The following is a 19,809-nucleotide window of genomic DNA, read 5'->3' as shown; positions in this document are numbered from 1 at the left end:
TGGAATAAAGGGGATGCTACACTCATAGAAGGAGTTTGGTAGAATCCCTCTGTTTCAATTGTTTTGAAAAGTTTAAGAAGAATTGGAATTAGTTCTTTAAAAGTATGGTAGAATTCAGCATTGAAGCCCGCTGATCATGTTTTTCTTTGTTCGGGGCTTCTTCATTATTGATTCAATATCTTCCTTGGTTATTGATCTTAAATAGATGATTTTCTATGTCTCAAAAAACCAGTTCTTCATTCCACTGATTTTTTTTAAAGTTTTGTTGATTTCTTCTCTAATTTTTATTATTTATTCCTCCTACTGATTTTCAGTTTGGCTTATTCTTGTTTTATTTAAGATCTTTGAGATGCATTGTTAGATCATTTATTTGATTGATAGAGACACTAATTGCTATTACCTCTTTTCTTAATACTGCTTTTGCTGTATCCCACAAGTGTGGATATGTTGTGTTGTCATTCATGCATTTCTAGAATATTTCATCTCCTTTTATTAAACATTTATTTATTTATTTATTTGAAAGTCAGAGTTAGAGGGAGAGAGCGAGCTACAGCTAGAAATTGCATATCCATTGGTTCACTCCCCAAATGGCCTCAATGATTGGAGTTTTGCCAGGCTATATCCAGGAGCCTAGAGCTTCTTTCAGATCTCCAATGCAGGTGCACACACCCAAGCACTTTAGTCATCATTCATTGCTTTCCCAGACCATTAGCAAGGAGATTGGTCGGAAGTGAAGCAACCAGGATTCAAACCAGCTCCCATATGGGATGCCAGGTTCACAGGCAGTGGCTTAACCCACTATGCCACATCACTGGCCCTTTGATTTCCCTTTTGATTTCTTCTATGGAACCGCTGTCATTCATGAGAATGTTGCTCAGTTTTCATGGGTTTGCATATTTCTTAGAGATTCTAAAGTTAAGTTGTTTTCTAGCTTTATGCCATTGTGGTCAGAAAAGGTACATGGTATGAATTAAATTTTCCTGAGCTTGTTGAGACTTGTTTTGTGGCCCAAGATATGGTCTACCTTAGCGAAATTTTCATGCACTGATGAAAAGAATGTGATAAAATGCCATTTACATATAAATTGGATCCATTTGGTTAGGATAGATTAGCTCTGCTCTTTCTTCATTGATTTTTTTTATCTTGTTGATCAGTTCCATGATGAAAATAGGGTGTTGATGTTCCAAATTATTATCATATTAGAACTTATTTCTGTGTTTACATCCATTAACATTTGTTTTAAACAACCATGTTCCCTGTCATTGCATGCATAAACATTTATTATATTCATAACTTCTGGTAGAATTGATCCTTTAATCATGACATAATGTCCTTCTTTATTTTACCAGTTTTTGCCCTAATGTCTATTTTGTCTGATATTGGGATGACTATTTCTGCTCACTTTTGCTTTTTGTTAGGATAGAATATCTTTTTCCATCCTTTCACATTCAGTCTGTGTGTATATTTATAGGTGGAATGTGTTTCTTGCAAGCAGCAAATAGATGGGTCTTGTTTTTTTAATTCAGTCAGCCAATCTATATATTTTAATTGAAGAATTTAGGCCATTTACATTAAGGGTTATTGTCAAATAGTAATGACTTGGTCTTGCCATTTTCCCATAAATCTTCCTATTTTTTGTTTTGTATTTCCTTTCTACTTTTATGTAGGTGATTTTCTGCCTTGACATTCTTTCATGATGCAGATTATCTTTTTGTGCTTCTGTGTGTAGCATATTTTTAAGAATCACTTATAAGGCTGGACAAGTGGGTGACAAATGGTTTCAATGTGTTTGTTTTGGAAGACCTTCATTTTACCTTCAAATAGATATGAGAGCTTCCTTGGGTACAGTATTATGAGTTGACAGTTTTTTTTGTTTTTTTTTTTTTCTTATAGGATTTGGACTATGTCTTTCCATTCTCTCCCAGCTTGTAGTTTCCAATGAGAAATCAGTTGTTAATCTAATTGGATATCTTGCAAAGGTATTATGACTGTTCAGTCATACATATTTTAGGATGTTTGCTTTATGTTTTACTTCTGAATATTTGACTAAAATGTGTTGTGGCTAAGTTAAGATATTTTCTGATCCTGAAGAATTTTTGAAGCATTGTAACAGAAAAGGAAACATATCCTTACCAATATACTCCTTAATAAAAGCACAATCAAAACAAGGCCCCCAGAGATGGAAGTGGCCCAGTCAAAGCCCAAGTGGATTAATTATAACAAAATTTTGTGCAGTAGATTTAGAGATGCTTACAGTATTTTGCTGGTTGATTTCCTGGAGGGCCAAAGAACCATAACCTCTGTTATTATAAGAGCATTTTAGAAATTCAGCCATGCTTTAACAGATGCTAAGGAAAGCTTTCATGAGTCCTTACCCACCATTGCAATATTCCTGCTCATTTCTTTCATCAAACACAGGGATTTTGTGAGTGCTTTGAGGGTAAATTATTAGCATCCAGTTTACAGTCCCCACTCTGCTCCTTTTGACGACCTTTTATTCTCTATTCAAAAAAATCAGTCCCTCTTCCATCTAACTATATTAGTGTATATCTAATATGATACGCAGCAAAAACATAGCTGTGAAATTATTTAACCAACTATATGATTAACAATATTTAGAGGCATAATGTGAAATGTTGTGCCATTTAACTGCTTTCTACAGAGTGGGCTTTAAAATTGTTGTACATAATATTTAGCTCTTCATGTTATCCATTTTCTCGTCAATGTGTTGTGAAGGGAGGCTACATAAAAAGTTATTATAAATTTCTGGCTTCCATATCCTCAGTATGCCAGTTATTAAAGCAGTTTGAAGTATCTCATACAGAAAAGCAAAACTAAGATGGGAGGTATTATTACAGGAGGAGGGAAATCTTCCAGTATTATAAGCTAGAGGGATTGGACTAAACTCGTTGGGACCAGCATAGCATCCCTAACTTAAGGAAACCAGCCTCTCCATTGTTTGTATGTGTGTGTGCCTATCTAGTTACTTCTGCAGTCAAGTGCTCTACCCATGAGCTATACCCCCTCTTATCTAGTTACTTCTAACTTAAGCATATTCAAGGCCTCATGTGGAAACTTTTAATTTTTCATTTTCTAACCAAATATTTCCTTAGAATGCATAGGCTTTGTTATAAAGCAAGTAAGGATCTTCCAAAAATTTAAAGCAAAAATTCTATTATAACGTGTTTTCCATTGCATGAGAAATGTGAACCTGAGTTCACGTTGAACAAAAGATTTGTCTGAACACTGTGCCAGGAGACCTTACCAATGATAGCCTGTCTTCTATCTACATGCAGACTTGGGTTACACTGTTAAAGCTGATTCTGGCCATGATGCCTAGTCTTTAGATAAGAAAACACAAGCCACTCAAATGGCAAACAATACATCCTAGCTCACCTTGTTAAACCACTTTATTAATATTTCAGTTCATTTTTCTGTACTTTGCCATGTACATGAGCTTAGTAGTCAGTAACCTTTGGTTTATGCTTCTTAATTACCCAATGCTATTTATTAATTCTAATTAAAATGATTCACTTTTGTCTTAGCTGAAGTTGAGGTCACTTTATCCTGGAGCTTTTCTTCCATACCATGGAAGTCTAGATAATATCTGTTTTGCAACCTGTAACAAGGTTCTGGCTCTGCTTTTCTTTAATAAGAACACGTATGCTCCAGTTGATTGCATTGTATTCAGGCAGATGATTTTTCTGTGAATGCATATGAAAACTTCATGCTTTTCCATCTTCTCAAGTCAACAAGCTGAAGTTCAAGTGAATCTTATACTTTGTTAGGATTTTCTATACAAATATACACATATATTTATGTTAGCAGTAAAGCAGAACTATTTGATGATTTCTGATATTATGTGTGTTTTAGTTCTTAATATAATAATAAAATATTTGGATGAATCAAGGAGGAACAGGTTTTGTCATGTGAAGGAAAATCTTGCCACAGGTTTACCCATAGTGATGGGATTAAATTGAATGATCTCATCTGTCATAGCTGCTATTCTCATGCCTGAAAGAGTTCTAATCTCTCTTTTTCTTTTTTCCTGTCATAACAAGCTTTTGATAGACAAACAAGCAGCATTTTATGACAAGGTAAGTAATGATTGTCACACAAGCCAGCAGGAACCCAATTACATCCAGAGAGTGGTACTGATACCAAGTGAGGTCGTGGGCTGCAACGCGGAGATGCTTGGCCCCTTTGTGGCGCATCACATACTCAATCCAGAAGACTGCTCGATCCAAGGGCTTCATGAGCTGATCGTGGTGAATTCTTGATAACTTCATGATATTCTCTTTATAGCTGAAGGAAAATTAGTTGATATAAGTTTATAGGATGCACCAGAAATGGCAAAATGAAGGTCACATTAAAGAGTAGGGGAAAAAATTCTTTTCTTCAGTGAACATCACAGAGATCTGTGTTTCCTCATTAGAATTTGTTGGATGTACAAGACTACAAATGTGTTGAGACGGGTTGGCAGAAAACAATATTACTGTCCTTCAAAACTGGAAATTGGAATCAGTTAATTCTTAAAAGCAAAGAGAACTGAAAATGACAATAACAACAATAAAACTCATCTGGTATGCGAAGCATGAAAACAAAACAAAACTATAATCTGAGTTGTGGGGCTTCAATTATTATATGAGAAATGGTTAATGGACTTGATGTACAAGATTCAAATCAGTATTGAAATTCATATATAGGAGACAAATCTATGAAAAGGTTCAGATACTTTCTGGTTAAAGATGATAAGGAGTCCATATCAACCAGGAATTCATGTTGACCTTAATCATGAATATATCAATTAATAATTAAAACTATGAATATGAAGCCAATTGTCTTACTTTGGTTCCTGAAGCTGAAACTTTCTGTCCTTTTCATAAATTTTCGTTATCCTACTTTTTCATTAATTAAAGAAAAGAAAAAAATACAGTATCATTATTATCCATTTATTATGATTATATATTGATTCTCAGAATACTTGGAATTATTCTTATCATACAATAGGCCAGCAGTTTTTATTATTATAGTTGTTTATTTTCATAGTTCAGTGACTTCAGAATCTGGTGACTTCTCAAATCACTTCAACTACTGTTGTTTCTTGTGTTGAAATGACCAAGGACTTATGGACAAGACAGTAGGATACAGGTATAAACCACAAAGTATATACCTTAACACTGTAGCAATCACAAATGAGGTAATTTTAATCCTGTAATAAAAATAAAATGGTGGGAGGACTGTTTCAGAGGAGTACAAGACTCCTAATATATTTTGGCAACACAATTGGGAAAGGCTATAGTGAAGAAGTCACAGGGTATGAGCAAAAAGCTAGTACAATATGTGTCATAACAAACACACTCAATTTATCAACTAATTACCACATACTCATTCCTCAGCATTACATTTATTAACAATTTAATTATGTGAAAAGACATCTCTAGAATAAATTAGCAATTGAAAGATATATTCCTTTTCAAAAAAGAAAAATAAATGTGCTCTTCAGGGTGCTCAATAGGGTGAACAACATTTGTAATAAAATTAAATTCACTGGTTGCCCCTCTTCCAGGCCAGCTCTCTGCTGTGGCCAGGGAGTGCAGTGGAGGATGGCCCAAGTCCTTGGGCCCTGCACCCCATGGGAGACCAGGAGAAGCACCTGGCTCTACTGCCATCGGATCAGCGCGGTGCGCCAGCCGCAGAGCGCCTACCGCGGCGTCCATTGGAGGGTGAAAGACCTTTCTCTCTGTCTCTCTCTCACTGTCCACTCTGCCTGTCAAAAAATTTTAAAAAAATAAATTCACAACACTTTTAAAATATGTGTCCAGGGTCTGGGATAGTAGATAAGCCATTGCCTGTGATGCCAGTGTGCCAGCAGGACAAGGGGGCAGACACTCTTGTCTCTCTCTCAGTACTAAGAACAAGGCACTGGGTATCACATTCATCAGGAACACTCACACTGCCCTACTGTGTGCCAAAGAAATACACTCAAGGGAACCATTATCCATCTCAAAGCCACACTTCAAGCCCTACAAACTGCAACAGAGATCAGACCACTGTGTTAGTTGTAGCTAGACCTGACATTGATTATGATAAAAGAAGTCTCAAAACTACAATTCTGGGCTCATGTGGAACCAAAGTCAACACAACAAGCCAAGAATACCATGCATTTCAGCTAAACCATAATGTCTTTTCTTATTCCGTAAAGAAGAAGGGGCCTGTACACCAGATGGACAGACATCGACATAGGGACACAGGAAACATGAAGAATCAAGATAGCATGACACCTCCAACTCAAGAACACAATATTCCCTTAGAAATGGATCCTGAACAGAAAAAAATCTAGTAAATGAGAGATACATTTCCCCCCAAATGTGTTAAATTGGAAATAGCATAGAAAATTAATCAATTAAAAAAAATATCATGTAGGATCTCTGTCCTTAATGTGCTGTACATTGTGATATGATGCTATAACTAGTACTCCAACAGTATTTTTCACTTTGTGTTGCTATGTGGGGACAAACTGTTGAAATCTTTATTTAATGTATACTAAACTGATCTTCTGTATATAAAGAGAATTGAAAATGAATTTTGATGTGAATGGAAGGGGAGAGAGAGCGGGAAAGGGGAGGGTTGCGGGTGGGAGGGAAGATATGGGGGGGGAGCCATCGTAATCCATAAGATGTACTTTGGAAATTTATATTCATTAAATAAAAATTAAAAAAAAAACAGTTTGGACTTGCAAAGAAACTGATACAGAGATCAATGGAACAGAATAGAGCCCAGAAATTAATCCACATACATATATCCAACTGATTTTTGTCAAAAGTGTTCAGAACATACAGTGATCTAAGGATATTCTCTTCAGCAAATTGTGCTGGAAAAACTGGATATATATATATATATATATATACACATATATATATACATATATATATATACACATATATATGTGTGTGTGTGTGTGTGTGTGTGTGTGTATTCCTCTCATCATATACCAAAATAAATGCAAGATGGTCAAAGAATTTAAGTCCTGAGACTATAAAGTTGCTGGAAGCAAACAGAGGTAAAATACCCCAAGACATTGGTGTAGGAGACAACTTAGAAAAGGCCCCCAAAACACAGGCAGCAAAAGCAAAAAATTAAACAAATGGGAATGTTTAAAATGCTGAAGCTTTTACACAGGAAAGGAAATTATCAATAGAAGGAAGAGACATCCAACAGAATGGAAAAGATATTTGCAAACCACCTATAAGACAAAGAATTAATATGCTGAATACATCAATAACTTAAAAAATTCAACAATGGCCACAAAAAAATCCAACCTGTTTAGGAACAGACAAAGGACTTCAATAGACGTTCTCAACAGAAGAAATACAAATGGCCAAATGTTGAGTGAAATAAGCTGAACCCAGAAAGACAAATAATACATCTTTTTCCTTATATGTAAGAGCTAAATGTAATGCAAAAAAACTAAAATAAAGAGAAAAAAAATAAAAAGTACGATTTGTGTTTATCAGTGTTGTTGCAAATATAGGTTTGTAAAACTTTGCTTTATACCTCTCAAACCAATGGCTAAGAATTTTATACTACTGTAGTTAATGATCTGTCATTAGTAAAATGTAGTATATGTGAGTGAAATGGTCATTTTTCCATTTAATTATTTTTATAACCATGATCTATATTCCCACTAAACTAAGAGACTTTTTGCTCTTCACTTCTTAAACTTATTCAGTGAAGTATTAAGTTTTTGTTACTGGAATCTAAATTTAAAATATGATATCTCAAAAAACTAAAATAATGTCAGAAAACAAGAAGGAAAGAGGGTGTGAGAAAAAGGTAAGGATGCATGGGGGGATATAGGTAGGGAATATCATTATGTTCTTAGAATTTAATCTTCAAATCACATCAAACCTGTAAAAACTAATCAAACTTTTAAAAATAAAATAAGCATACATGTAAAAAAATGAAAAGAAGTACTGCCTTTTTTTTTAAAAAAAAAAACTAGTTTTAATGGAGCAAATTTTAAAACCCTAGTTGTTTACTACTTAAAAGAGATAGAATCAAAATACTAGAAGAGAAAATTGGGGACGTATTAATTGTCAAGGGAAGAGGATATTGTTTCAGTTATACTGGTTTACTGAAAATAAATCATTAGAATAATTTACATGACAAAAATATGAGTAAGTATATGAGATAATGGATAGGTTAATTTCTTTTTTTTCTTCTACTATCTATATATTCCATGCATCATGCTTTATAAATGAAACATATACAATATAATTTCTTTTAAAATAATGAGTGGTGAGTTCTTATGTTGTAGGAAAGCTATAACTGCTGAAAGTCAGAACTATTATAACATTCACAGTTCCCAGCTTCAGCTCTGTTCCTAATGCTTCCTTGTAATCCTGCTACCTTGTTCTGTGATTCCCCTCATTCTATTTATTGGCTACTGCACACATTTTGTACTGTATCTGAACTTCTAAAAATACTTCTATAAAACCATGATGAGTTATTCATGAATGTCAACATATTGTTCATCTTCAGAATAACTACTGTCTCCTTAGACTTCAAGTGAAAACTTACCTATAAATACTATGAAATTAAAAGAAAGCAATACTTACGAAGGATCATTAATGACTGTCTTCAAGGCACTGAGCAAATCTGCACTTGACATTGTTTTCCAGTCCAGTCTAACAGCTGCTCCCTTGGCTGCCATGTAGGCAATGTTATCAGGTTGCTCTGAGAACAAGGGAAGCCCCACCATCGGGATTCCATGGTAAATCGCCTCGTAGATGCCATTGGATCCACCATGCGTTATAAAAGCTTTGGTTTTGGGATGACCTAGAATTAAGCGATTTTCAGTAAAATTATTAATGGTAAGTCCTAGAAATGAAATGAGAAATTTATAGCATGAGGCACTAACAGAGCCAGAGCTGACTAGAAAATATTAATAGCCATGAAACTGCATTTAAATTGCTTTCAGGTCAAGAGGAAGAGACATCTAAGTCCCCTGCAGAGGTAAGTGAGGGCTACATGGAAGAGATGGTATATAAAATAGAAACTTGAACAGCGAATGCAAGATTCTCAAGTGGGAAAAATTAACAGATTCTGGATAAAAGAAATTTGCATATGCCAGAAAAAAATTAAAAATGGCCAAGTGCCTGTTAAAACATTTTCTCTGAGTGGTGCATCCACTGAGTATTGCATGGAGGATGTGTAAGGCAACAGAGGGTGGCATGGTCATGGTTCTGGAAGCAGAAGGAGGAGAGGGGCTGGTGCTGTGGCACAGTTGGTTAAAGCCCTGGCCTGAAGCATCGGCATCCCATATGGGCGCCGGTTCTAGTCCTAGCTGCTCCTCTTCCGATCCAGCTCTGTGCTATGACCTGGGAAATCAGGAAAAGATGGCCCAAATCCTTGGGCTCCTGCACCTACATGCAAGACTCGGAAGAAGCTACTGGTTCCTGTCTTTGGATGTGCTCAGCTCCAGCCATTGGGGCCATCTGGGGAATAAACCAACGGATGGAAGACCTCTCTCTCTGTCTCTACCTCATGCTGTAATTCTTTCAAATAATTTTTTTTAAAAAAAGGAGGAGAAGCCAGCTTTCATCTTGAAATGTATTATCATTTTATAATAGATATCATAGGTTTTTCCCTTAGAAAATATAATTTCATTCATAATGGGTGACAGATCGTTTTTGGTGGCATTTGAAAAGCATCATATTAGCAGAAAAGACAGATGTAATAACTGAAATAGGACACAGGAAGACAACCCAAGAGATTATTCTTACTGTTACTTTTTAAAGTTTACTTATTTTACTGAGAGAGATTTTTGAAATGTTCCACCTGCTGATTTACTGTCTAAATGCTTACAACCACTGGGGTTGGGACATGATCTAGGAACCCAGGCTGGATTTCCTATGTGGCAACAGCAATGTAAAGAATTGAAGCATCACATACTACCTACCAATGTATACACGAACAGGAAGTTGTAGTTGTAAGTGGATCAGGCACTTGAACCTAGGTAGTCCAATGTGGGATGCTGGTATCACAAGAAGCATCTTAACAGCTGTGCCAAATTCCCTTAGCACAGGAATTATTGAGCAATTTCAGTAAGAGGTAACTATAGTCAATATAAGTATACTTTGCTTCTGCACATTAAGAATTTGATTATGTATGATAAAAAGTTTTTAAACAAGAGTTTACTTCATTATATTTTCCCTAGAACTGGAAAACAAGCAGGAAGTCATTTGCTTTGATTTCTCCTTTTTTTTTTAAATAAATGGTCAATGAGTTTCCTGTTGAACTACTCTCATCCTGTTTGGTTTTTACTCATGTTTTCAGCATTTACTCTGTAGTATCTTACCAAGAAGGTCATTCTGAGGCATCCACTTATAGAGTTTAGTATTAGGACCTAGGGTATTTGGTTCTTTTCCATCAAATCTCCAAAGAACCTGTTAGGTTAAAAAACAAAATTCCTGTTTCAATGAGTTGAATTTCAAATTAGAACATGTTAGAATTCTACAGAGGTCGAGAAATTCCCTAGTTAAATGCCTCCCACAGGAAAGATAAGGAAAGGAAGACAAGAGATATTAAGGATGAGAACTGCTAAAATGTTGAGCTAAGTATAATACTAACATTTCCAGTACTATTTTATACTCAACCAGTGCCCACAACAGCCAGGGTGAGGCCGGACAACCTGTAAACTCCATTTGGGAGAGCCCCCTGGCTCTCAGGGATGAGGAGTACTTGATATACCATGACCTTAGGACACACACCAGCAGGAAGCTGAATCAGAAGCAGAGGTGACACTTCACCCCAAGGTCTGTGATATGGAGTGTGAACATACAGCTGCACCACAACACCTGCCACTCAAGTGCCATGTTTGAAATAAACACCCAGTATTATCACTGTTTCTAGGATTGGAAAGTCTTTAATGGTAGAAAACAAGAACCAGCTCACATGCAACATGGTGGCTGGAAAAGATACCAAGCTGTCAGGTTAAATGTGGTGCAACTGACTAGACACGCATCCATGATGCACTACAACACACTGACAGCCAAAGTCACTAAATGCTGTTATAGCCAGAATGGTTCCATGACCAGTAGCAAAATAAGGTACTGATCTTGGAAATTATAAGTTCTTCTATAAGTTAGGATAGAATCCACAAGGATTTGGTTTCTGTTTGCTATATGAGTGTTAAAAGTAATTTCAGGTTCTCTGGCAAAATCTAACATAGGTGATTACTAGACCCCCATATTAGATAGGAAGCTGAAAGGTTTCTAAATCCAGAAGGTCAAAGTTTTCGTGTACAGATTAGAAAATTAGTATCTATGGGGAGCATTTGAACCTCTTCCCAAGGTAGGCCTGATCCTCTGACTCCTTCTTATATTCCTTTATTGTTCATTAGTCTGCAGGCGGTGTTAATCTAATGGGCTAGGAACACATCCTATGGGGCCACATACTATAATGCACTGAGTCTATTTGGGAAAACCCATCTCCACACTTTCTCTTACATCTTCCTGCTTCAGGCACTGCCAAATCCAGCCTTAAGAGTAGTCTATTTTCTTCTATTTTTTTCTAAATCTGTTTGATAGAGTTGAATCCTGAGCCCAGGGTTAGTGAGCCCTGATCTTCCTTCCACTACATAGATTACTGAACAGCACTGTGAAGGGGACTAATGCAAAATTGGGGGAATTAAAGAGTCAGGAATTACCTGGGAATCCAAAGCTACATATTAACACTTCAGAAATTTTATCCAAACCTGCTTACTGCTGTTTTATCAGTGTAGTTACAATTACAATTTAACTCCTTTCTGATAACATCTTTAGTGCACACAGAGGCATCAAATTAGGGGGCAGGGCTTGGTGATTTCTGTGTTCCTGACTGCAGTGTTGTGATGATAACGAGGCTTCCCACTGCACCTGTTAAATATATTTTCTTCTGATCAAATACTAATTCAAAAATATTTACACGCCCACTTTGACAATTTTTGCACCTGATAAGTAGAGTTTAGGTTTGTTCCTTTTTTTTTCCCTTAGGATTCATTTATTTATTGGAAAGGGAGAATAGCAGAGAGAGAAAGAGAGAGAAAGGGAGATATATTCCGTTCATTGACTCCCTCTCCAGATGGGCCAGGCCAGTCATGAATCAGGAATTTCATCTTAGTCTCCCACTTGAGGGGCAAGGGACCCAATATTTGGACAATGTTTCCCTGCTTTCCTAGGTTCTTTAGAAGGAAGCTGGATAAAAAGTGAGGTAGCTAGGGCTGAAACCAACACACTAATTTGATAAACCAGTATGGCACCTTAACTTGTGCCACAATGCCAGCCTGTGTTTGGTGGTAAAGTGATATCTGAGATAAATCATTGCTATAACAACAGGTTACCTTTCACACAGGAATTTTCTGTAACCAGTCACTTTGCAGAGTTTGTCAGACTCACCAAGTCACTGCCCACCCTTAGGACACTTTTTCTAACCTTTTGTGGCAGCTGGGCAAGGGCTGATGCGATCACATTGGTCCTTTCCTCTGTCATGTTGCTGACCATGGACCCCAGGGAAAACACCACCACTCCCTCTTCCCCAGAGCTCTGCACAAAGTCTTCCATCTCCTGTGAAGAGAAAATTTGCTCCATCACAAATGTGCAGCAGCACAGCAAACAGTATTGAAATGACTAGCGCAGTCAACGAAGGAGAGAAAATTGAGTATAAGCAGACATTATTAGAGTGGGGACTGTGGTAAGACATATAGCTGACAAAATTTTCATCTTCTCCATTTCAAAGTGTACCCGTGGTCCTATTATTTATGATCACATTGTTGTGCTACCAATGGGCCCAGATTATTTCTCTTATGAAGCTAAGCTTTCATGGTTTATGTACATTTTATATGACATAGAGAATTGTAATCCATTTATATTTCTTTGTCATTCTGCAGAAAAAAATGTATGCATATTTATCTTCTTTGTCCAACAAGTACCAATTAAATCCCACATTTGACTGATTTAGTGTTATTAAAATCCTTTTTGGTGAATTACTTATAAGAGTGTTATAGACACTATTTATTTCTAGTGGTTGTCTTTACAAATAGCTGCTATAAATATTGATTTTAAACATCTGAGTTATTCTTCTCTGTATAGTTTCATATGGGGTATCTTATACAGCCAAAGGCTAAAAGCATTTTTAAAACTCATGGTGCAATCTGTCAAATGTCTTATTTCTTTTTCTGAAAGGATAGATTATCTGAGAATTAAAGATTTTTTAAAAGATTTATTCATTTGTTTCAAAGGCAACATGACTGAGAAAGGGGAAGATAAAAAGAGAGAAAGAATACTTCTATTCCCTCGTTCACTCCCCAGATCACCACAACAGCCAGGGCTGAGGTCAGGAGCCAGGAATTCCATCCAGGTCTCCCGTATGGGCAGCAGATCCTCCTCTGCATTCCCAGGTGCATTAGCAGGTAGCTGGACCAGAAGCAGAGGAGCCAGGACTGAAATACCAGCATTCCCATATGCCAGCATCACAGTGGTGGCTTAACTCACTGTGTCATGGCATGTGCCCAGAAAGATATTTCCTCCTTCTACTAACACTGTCACCTTCTCTTCAGACAAATCAGGAAATTGTGGAGCATAGAGATACATTGTATAAGACTTTTGCTAATATTGCCTGAGCCTTTGGACCTGTGAAATTTACTTTATAAAGCTGAAACTACTTGCATCCAAAGTATGTATTGGGTACTAGCTATTTGACATCAGCTTTATATTGCTCTAATAAGAAGATAGATTAAAAAGTATTTAAGAGATTGCATAATATTGCAGTAAAATACTTGTTTTCTACATATATCTTTATAGTGGGATGTGAATTTAAAAATAGGTTAAATCCTTGTATTTGTCTATAAAGTATACTATTCAACTGGCTGACAAAATTTATTTCAATTACAAACTAAAGGCTGTTTCTAGGTGAAAGTGGCAGAAATTCCTGGGTCTTCATTCCAAATGCAGTGAGCATTTCCCTTGTCACCAGCTTCGGTCAGGCATCTATGATGCCGAGACAAACGTTTCCTGAGTGAGCTTGACTGAGGTATCCAGTAGGCTGCTCTTAGACGAAAAACACGGCTCTTGTAAGGGAACACCATTCCTTCATATTTGATTAAATCCTTCCACATATGATGAGGTGCTGCGTTACTTGTCACTACCTGTCTTTCTAAGACCGGTTTACTTTACATGAACAAGTACTTCCTTCCAGTTCTATGCATGTAATGGTAAGGACAAGATGTCACCCTTTGTACGATTGGGTAGTAATCCATTGTGTACATATACTTCATTTTCTTAATCCACTCACCAATGGATGGACACATAAGACGGCATCCTTGTCCTTGCTGTTGTGAATGATGCTGCAATTAACATGGGGATGCAGGTGTCTCTTTGACAGACTAATTGAATTCCCTTTGAATATCAGATATTTTCATTGATTTTCAGTGTTAATTTTTCACACACAGCAGGAGGTTTTTGTTATTAGTATAGATTCTTTAATCATCATGTCTATGAATATTGTAGTCTGTTCTCTATTTTCTGTTTCCTGAACTTTACCACCTCCTGACTTCTCAGCCTCCCCCAGGATCCCTCTGCAATCTAATCCAGTTCACTTTGAAGTCCATTTTTTAAGCAATTATGATCATATTTCTCCCTAGCTCAACTTTTTTTCCTCTATAGCTCCATTTTTATTCAGAAAGAAAATTCCCCAGTCCATCTTTCACTTAAAAAAAAAATTCCTACTTTATAGAACTAAACTGATATGTACTAATAGCCCACTCTTACATTTTCATATCAGAAAAATTCATGTGCTAAACACCCCTTCCCGAAGCACAAACATGGTAAGAAGCTTATAAAACTAAATATGGATCGCAGCATTAACAGCTGATCAGAGAAACGAGTTAAAACACTTTACCTATAAAAATCACGAGTAGATAAATTGCATAGAAACTGAAAATGTGGGCTGTAGAGGGTGCAGGCTGCAGCTCCTCTGTCTGCTGCTTCTGCTGTCTCTCCTAGTTTGATTTTCTGGTTTGCTCCTTAGGGTGTTTCTGAGATATGTTTAGCTTTATCCTGTTGTATAAAGCCAAATTATCTCGCTAGTGAAATAAGACTCTATTCAGTTTCTTCCTCCTAAATTTAGTGATGTTGTTCTTATTATACTTTTCTCTTTTTGCTTTTTCTTATCCCCTTGTCCCTACAGCTGTGCCTGCACATTGCTTGTATAACTTTTATTCTGAGACACATTCTCTGATCTCTACTATACGTTCTGTTAGTATTGTGGGCCTCCTTTTTCAAAATATTTTCCTACTATTTTAATTGTTTATCTTCTAAATAGAAAGTCAGGTATCCAGAGGGTGGAACCTTTGTGCCTCCCTTGTTTCTATATCCAGCACTTGTCTCTCTAAGGCATATCTATGGCTATGATATCTAAGGCTCTCTATGAATATACTTTGAGTGAAATGTTGATTTTTTATATGTCACATAATGAAGACCTTAATTTAACTGGCTCTGTTGTCAAATTCTTCCACATATTCTGTTATTCTATAATGATAATAAAGTCTGGATGTATGTGTTGGTATAGAAATACACAAGGGGACTTCAAAAACTTCATGGACAATGCATATTATCTTTTTTTTTTTTTTTGACAGGCAGAGTGGCCAGTGAGAGAGAGAGACAGAGAGAAAGGTCTTCCTTTTTGCCGTTGGTTCACCCTCCAATGGCCGCCGCGGTAGGCGCTCTGCGGCCGGCGCACCGCGCTGATCTGATGGCAGGAGCCAGGTGCTTCTCCTGGTCTCCCCTGGGGTGCAGGACCCAAGCACTTGGGCCATCCTCCACTGCACTCCCTGGCCACAGCAGAGAGCTGGCCTGGAAGAGGGGCAACCGGGACAGGATCGGTGCCCCGACCGGGACTAGAACCCGGTGTGCCGGCGCCGCAAGGCGGAGGATTAGCCTAGTGAGCCGCGGCGCCGGCCCATATTATCTTTTAATTCAAACTTTCTATATGTTTTTGATGCCTTTTATGTAAGTTTCTTGCTTGTGTTGCATTTTATCCCAGTTCCAATATCTCTTCCTGTGAGTCAGATGTGCTAAATGAAGAACAGAGAGACATTTGTATTGAAAAAGCAAAGCAAAATAAGAAAATGAATAGTAACACATTTACCTTAGGCAGAGGTTTGGCAGGTTTGCATTGGAGCCCTCCGACAAATTCAAAATTTGGCAGTAGTGGGCGGGGAAACTCCAAATCCCAGTAGCTTCGAATGAGCCAAATATCAGCTTTCCCCACTAGCTCATAGAAACTAACAGGTCTTCCTGAGCAGAGAAAAAACGAAGAAAAGGAAGGATAATGAGATAATTGTTGCAATGTTGATAATTGTACAATGTAATTTCCCGGGAGGGATTGGAATGATGCAGTTCATGATGTAGAAAGTGTCTTCATAGTGATAAAACATTTTTATTTTTATTTTCTTAAAGATTTATTTTATTTATTTGAAAGAGTTACAGAGAGAGGTAGAGACAGAGAGAGAGGTCTTCCATCTGCTGGTTCTATCCCTAGATGGCCACAATGGCCAGAGTTGCACCTATCTGAAGCCAGGAGCCAGGAACTTCTTTCCAGTCTCCCAGGTGCGTGCAGGGGCCCAAGGACTTGGGCCATCTTCAACTGCTTTCCCCAGCCATAGCAGAGAGCTGGATTGGAAGAGGAGCAGCCGGGACTAGAACCGGCGCCCATATGGGATGCTGGCACTTCAGGCCAGGGCTTTAGCCTGCTGTGCAACAGCACCAGCCCCAAACATTTTTATTTATGTATAATTTACATGTATATGTATACATTGTTCACATATTACAAATATATGCAAAAAGCAATGTAAGGGAACATTCTCTAATATCATTTCAGCATATTACCAATAATAGTCACTAAAATAGTCTATCATAGAGGCCAGCACTTTTACACAGTCCATTAAGCCACTGCTTGCTACACCAGCATCTGATATTAGGGTATCAGTTCGAGTCTCATCTTCTCTGCTTCCGATCCAAGTCCCTGCTAATGTGACTGCTTGGACCAAGTAGGTCTTCACCATCCATGTGGGAAACCAAGAAGTTGTTTCTGGCTTCTGGCTTCATCCTGGCCTACAGTAGGCCATTTATGGCCATTTAGGTAGTGACTCAGCAAATGGAAGATAATGCTATCTCTATGTGTGTGTGTGTGTGTGTGTGACCCTCTGTTTCTCTTCCATTTATATAAATAAATCAGTATTTAAAAATAGGCCACTATAGAATGAAACAAGCAACTGTTTTCTATATAAAGTTATAAAAGCAATGGGTGGAAATATAAATAATTATTTTAGCTTCACAATCAAGTAATACTACCATAATTATAGAGCTTTTCCAGGAATATTCAGTCCAGTTTCTACAATTTAAGAAGCTATCGCTAATCATTGATTTTTCAGGTGAATTGTGAATTCTTTGAATGTGGTTGAATTTCATCTACTCTTTTTGCTTTGCCTTCAAACTTAGCATTTATTTACATAGAAATACTTATCAGATACCACATAATTTTTTAAATTATAGAAAAATGTTTTATTTACTTTTATTTGGATCACTTTTGTAAAAAGTGGTAAAACATAATTTAAAGATATAGATTAATTATTTATATGCCTATATTTCCACAAGTTTTTAAGCATTACACAGACTTAAAGAAGGAATGTAGGAACATTAAAAACCTCAATTTATAGGTTTTTGTGTATGGCATATTACTAAGTAGCTCTCACCTGAAAATGCATCTTTCAGGTAATACAGACAATATTTTAATTTTAAGAAGGAGACAGATGTAAACATGGAACAATTATTTTCTCAGTGGCACACTGATAGTTGTTCTAGAAACATGCCTCAATGTACATGATTACATTCATATTAGAGAATTGTCTGCAACATTGTACAATATGAATAAAATAGACTATGATAGACATGTAGTTGCTTATAAAAATCCATACAACTGCATTTGTCATTGTGTGAACTAATAGAATATCCTTTCTTAATGACAAGCTGCTAGCTTCTCATTTACCCTGTAAAGTAACCCTTTCCATAGCATTTGGGAGATTGTTAGGCTTTGTTATATTTTCATTTCAATATTTACATATAAAAGACTATTTCTTCATATTTTACATTCATGCATACTCATCTTCAACATTAAAGGAATGTTAGGGCTTCAAATCAAAAATTAAAAAAGCGTATCTTACCTAGTACTTCACTGTAGAATTGATCCCACTTCTTCACATTAAATGTCTGGAACCAAAAGTCGAAATAAAGCATCCATAGCATATTTTTTACCCTTTCTGTAAATGTCATTTGACCACTTATAACAGATGTAATAGCAGGTACGTAGGAAGGAGGAAACAGAAGTCCACCACTATATTTTTCATAGGTGTAGCCAGGAGTGAAGCGGAGACTGTACACAAGGGGTATTTTCAGAAACTCAGCCAGCAGCTCACCACAGGGTGCGATGGCGTCTGCAAAAACAACATCAAACCCTGATTCTTGCAGTTTTGTCGTGAGTTTCTTGTTTAAAACTAGGTCTTTGCAAAAATTCTCATAAATTTCAGAATATTGTAAAAAGAATTTTTGCCATAGTGGAAAATATTCCCAATATTTTTCTCTTGACACATCATTTATCAATATATTGACCCAGTTTGTGAAAAAGACGTCCAGTTCTTCTTTAGTGGAAGTTGTAGAAAAAGTTTCAAACTTAATTCCAGATTGTTTCTTGTGATCAATTAAAACAGAAGCTGAAGATCTCAGAACAGTGATTTCATGACCCTTCTGGACAAGTTCATCCAGGATTGTCTTCATATTCATCCAGTGACTGAATTCCATAGGCCACACCAGCACCTTCCCACAACTCCCAGATCTGTAGCAACAGCTCAGCTGTAGCAGCAGCAGCAGAACTGAAACAGATTTCACAGACATCTTGGTGAAATGCAATGCCTCTCTCCATAAACTGTCTCTTTCTGTCACTCTCTGTGCTGTACTCCAGAAGAACTGTAACAAGCAGTTAAAATGTAACTTATATTGATCCAATCAAATGCATCATATGAACAAACAGATTTTGTGGACTGGAATTGCAGGTGGAAAAAGCAACATAAATAATCTAATGCTTGTATGAGTGCTTTTAGTGTCTCTCTTTTTTAAAGATTTTATTTATTTACTTGAAAGTCAGAGTTAAGAAGAAGCAGAGGCAGAGAGAGAGAGAGAGAGAGAGAGAGAGAGAGAGAAAGAGAAAGTAGAAAGAGAAGTCTTCCATCTGTTGTTTTACTCCCCTAGATAGCTGCAATGGCAGGAGCTGAGCCAGTGGGTGCAGGGGCCTAAGGGCTTGGGGCATCTTCCGCTGTTTTCCCAAGCCAGTAGCAGGGAGCTGGATCGGAAATGGAGCAGCTGGGACTCAAACTGGCACCCATATGAGATGCCAGCACTGCAGATGGTGGCTTTATTTGCTACACCACAGTGCTGGCCCCTTCAGTGTCTCCTTTATGATTTTGGACCTAGCTTGGAGTCTATGGCTTACATAAGTAAGTCACCTATGCTTCATAAGAGATTATAGAGCAATGCCAAGAGCAGTTGCAAAGAGACCTGTGTCTATAGTCTCTCTGACACAGAACTAGCAATAAAGTCGTTCATTATACAATTGACCTGTATTTCTTGTATAGCATGGCTCTAGGGTTTTGTTTGTTTGTTTGTTTGTTTTTCCATAAGAATGTTGGTAGGATATAACTCCTATAAATACAGGTCA

At 37.1% G+C, this 19,809-nt stretch overlaps 1 protein-coding gene across 1 annotated transcript; it reads right to left on the bottom strand.

Moving 5' to 3' along the window:
- Positions 1-3,392: 3,392 nt before the first annotated feature.
- LOC133765133 (UDP-glucuronosyltransferase 2B16-like) lies at positions 3,393-19,037 on the bottom strand. The gene is made up of 6 exons (XM_062198753.1): positions 18,263-19,037; positions 16,189-16,337; positions 12,477-12,608; positions 10,364-10,451; positions 8,622-8,841; positions 3,393-4,305 (listed from the first exon to the last, which is right to left on the bottom strand). The coding sequence occupies exons 1-6, from the start codon at positions 18,987-18,989 to the stop codon at positions 4,026-4,028; spliced, it is 1,596 nt and encodes a 531-aa protein (XP_062054737.1). The 5' UTR covers positions 18,990-19,037; the 3' UTR covers positions 3,393-4,025.
- Between the last annotated feature and the right edge of the window lie 772 nt (positions 19,038-19,809).

This window comes from Lepus europaeus, chromosome 8, assembly GCF_033115175.1.
Source record: "Lepus europaeus isolate LE1 chromosome 8, mLepTim1.pri, whole genome shotgun sequence".
Classification (NCBI taxonomy): domain Eukaryota; kingdom Metazoa; phylum Chordata; class Mammalia; order Lagomorpha; family Leporidae; genus Lepus; species Lepus europaeus.
The sequence above is the reverse complement of the archived record's forward strand: the minus strand, read 5'-3'. Positions and strand labels throughout refer to the sequence as shown.

What these genes read in the sequence shown, in the direction of transcription:
- LOC133765133 (XM_062198753.1), bottom strand. Translation starts at nt 18,989, where the DNA reads ATGTCTGTGAAATCTGTTTCAGTTCTGCTGCTGCTGCTACAGCTGAGC. An exon ending in ATTCTACAGTGAAGTACTAG is followed by an intron (nt 16,338 to 18,262) that starts GTAAGATACGCT and finishes TTCTCTGCTCAG; the next exon opens with GAAGACCTGTTAGTTTCTAT. An exon ending in ACAGTCATTAATGATCCTTC is followed by an intron (nt 4,306 to 8,621) that starts GTAAGTATTGCT and finishes ATTTTCCTTCAG; the next exon opens with CTATAAAGAGAATATCATGA.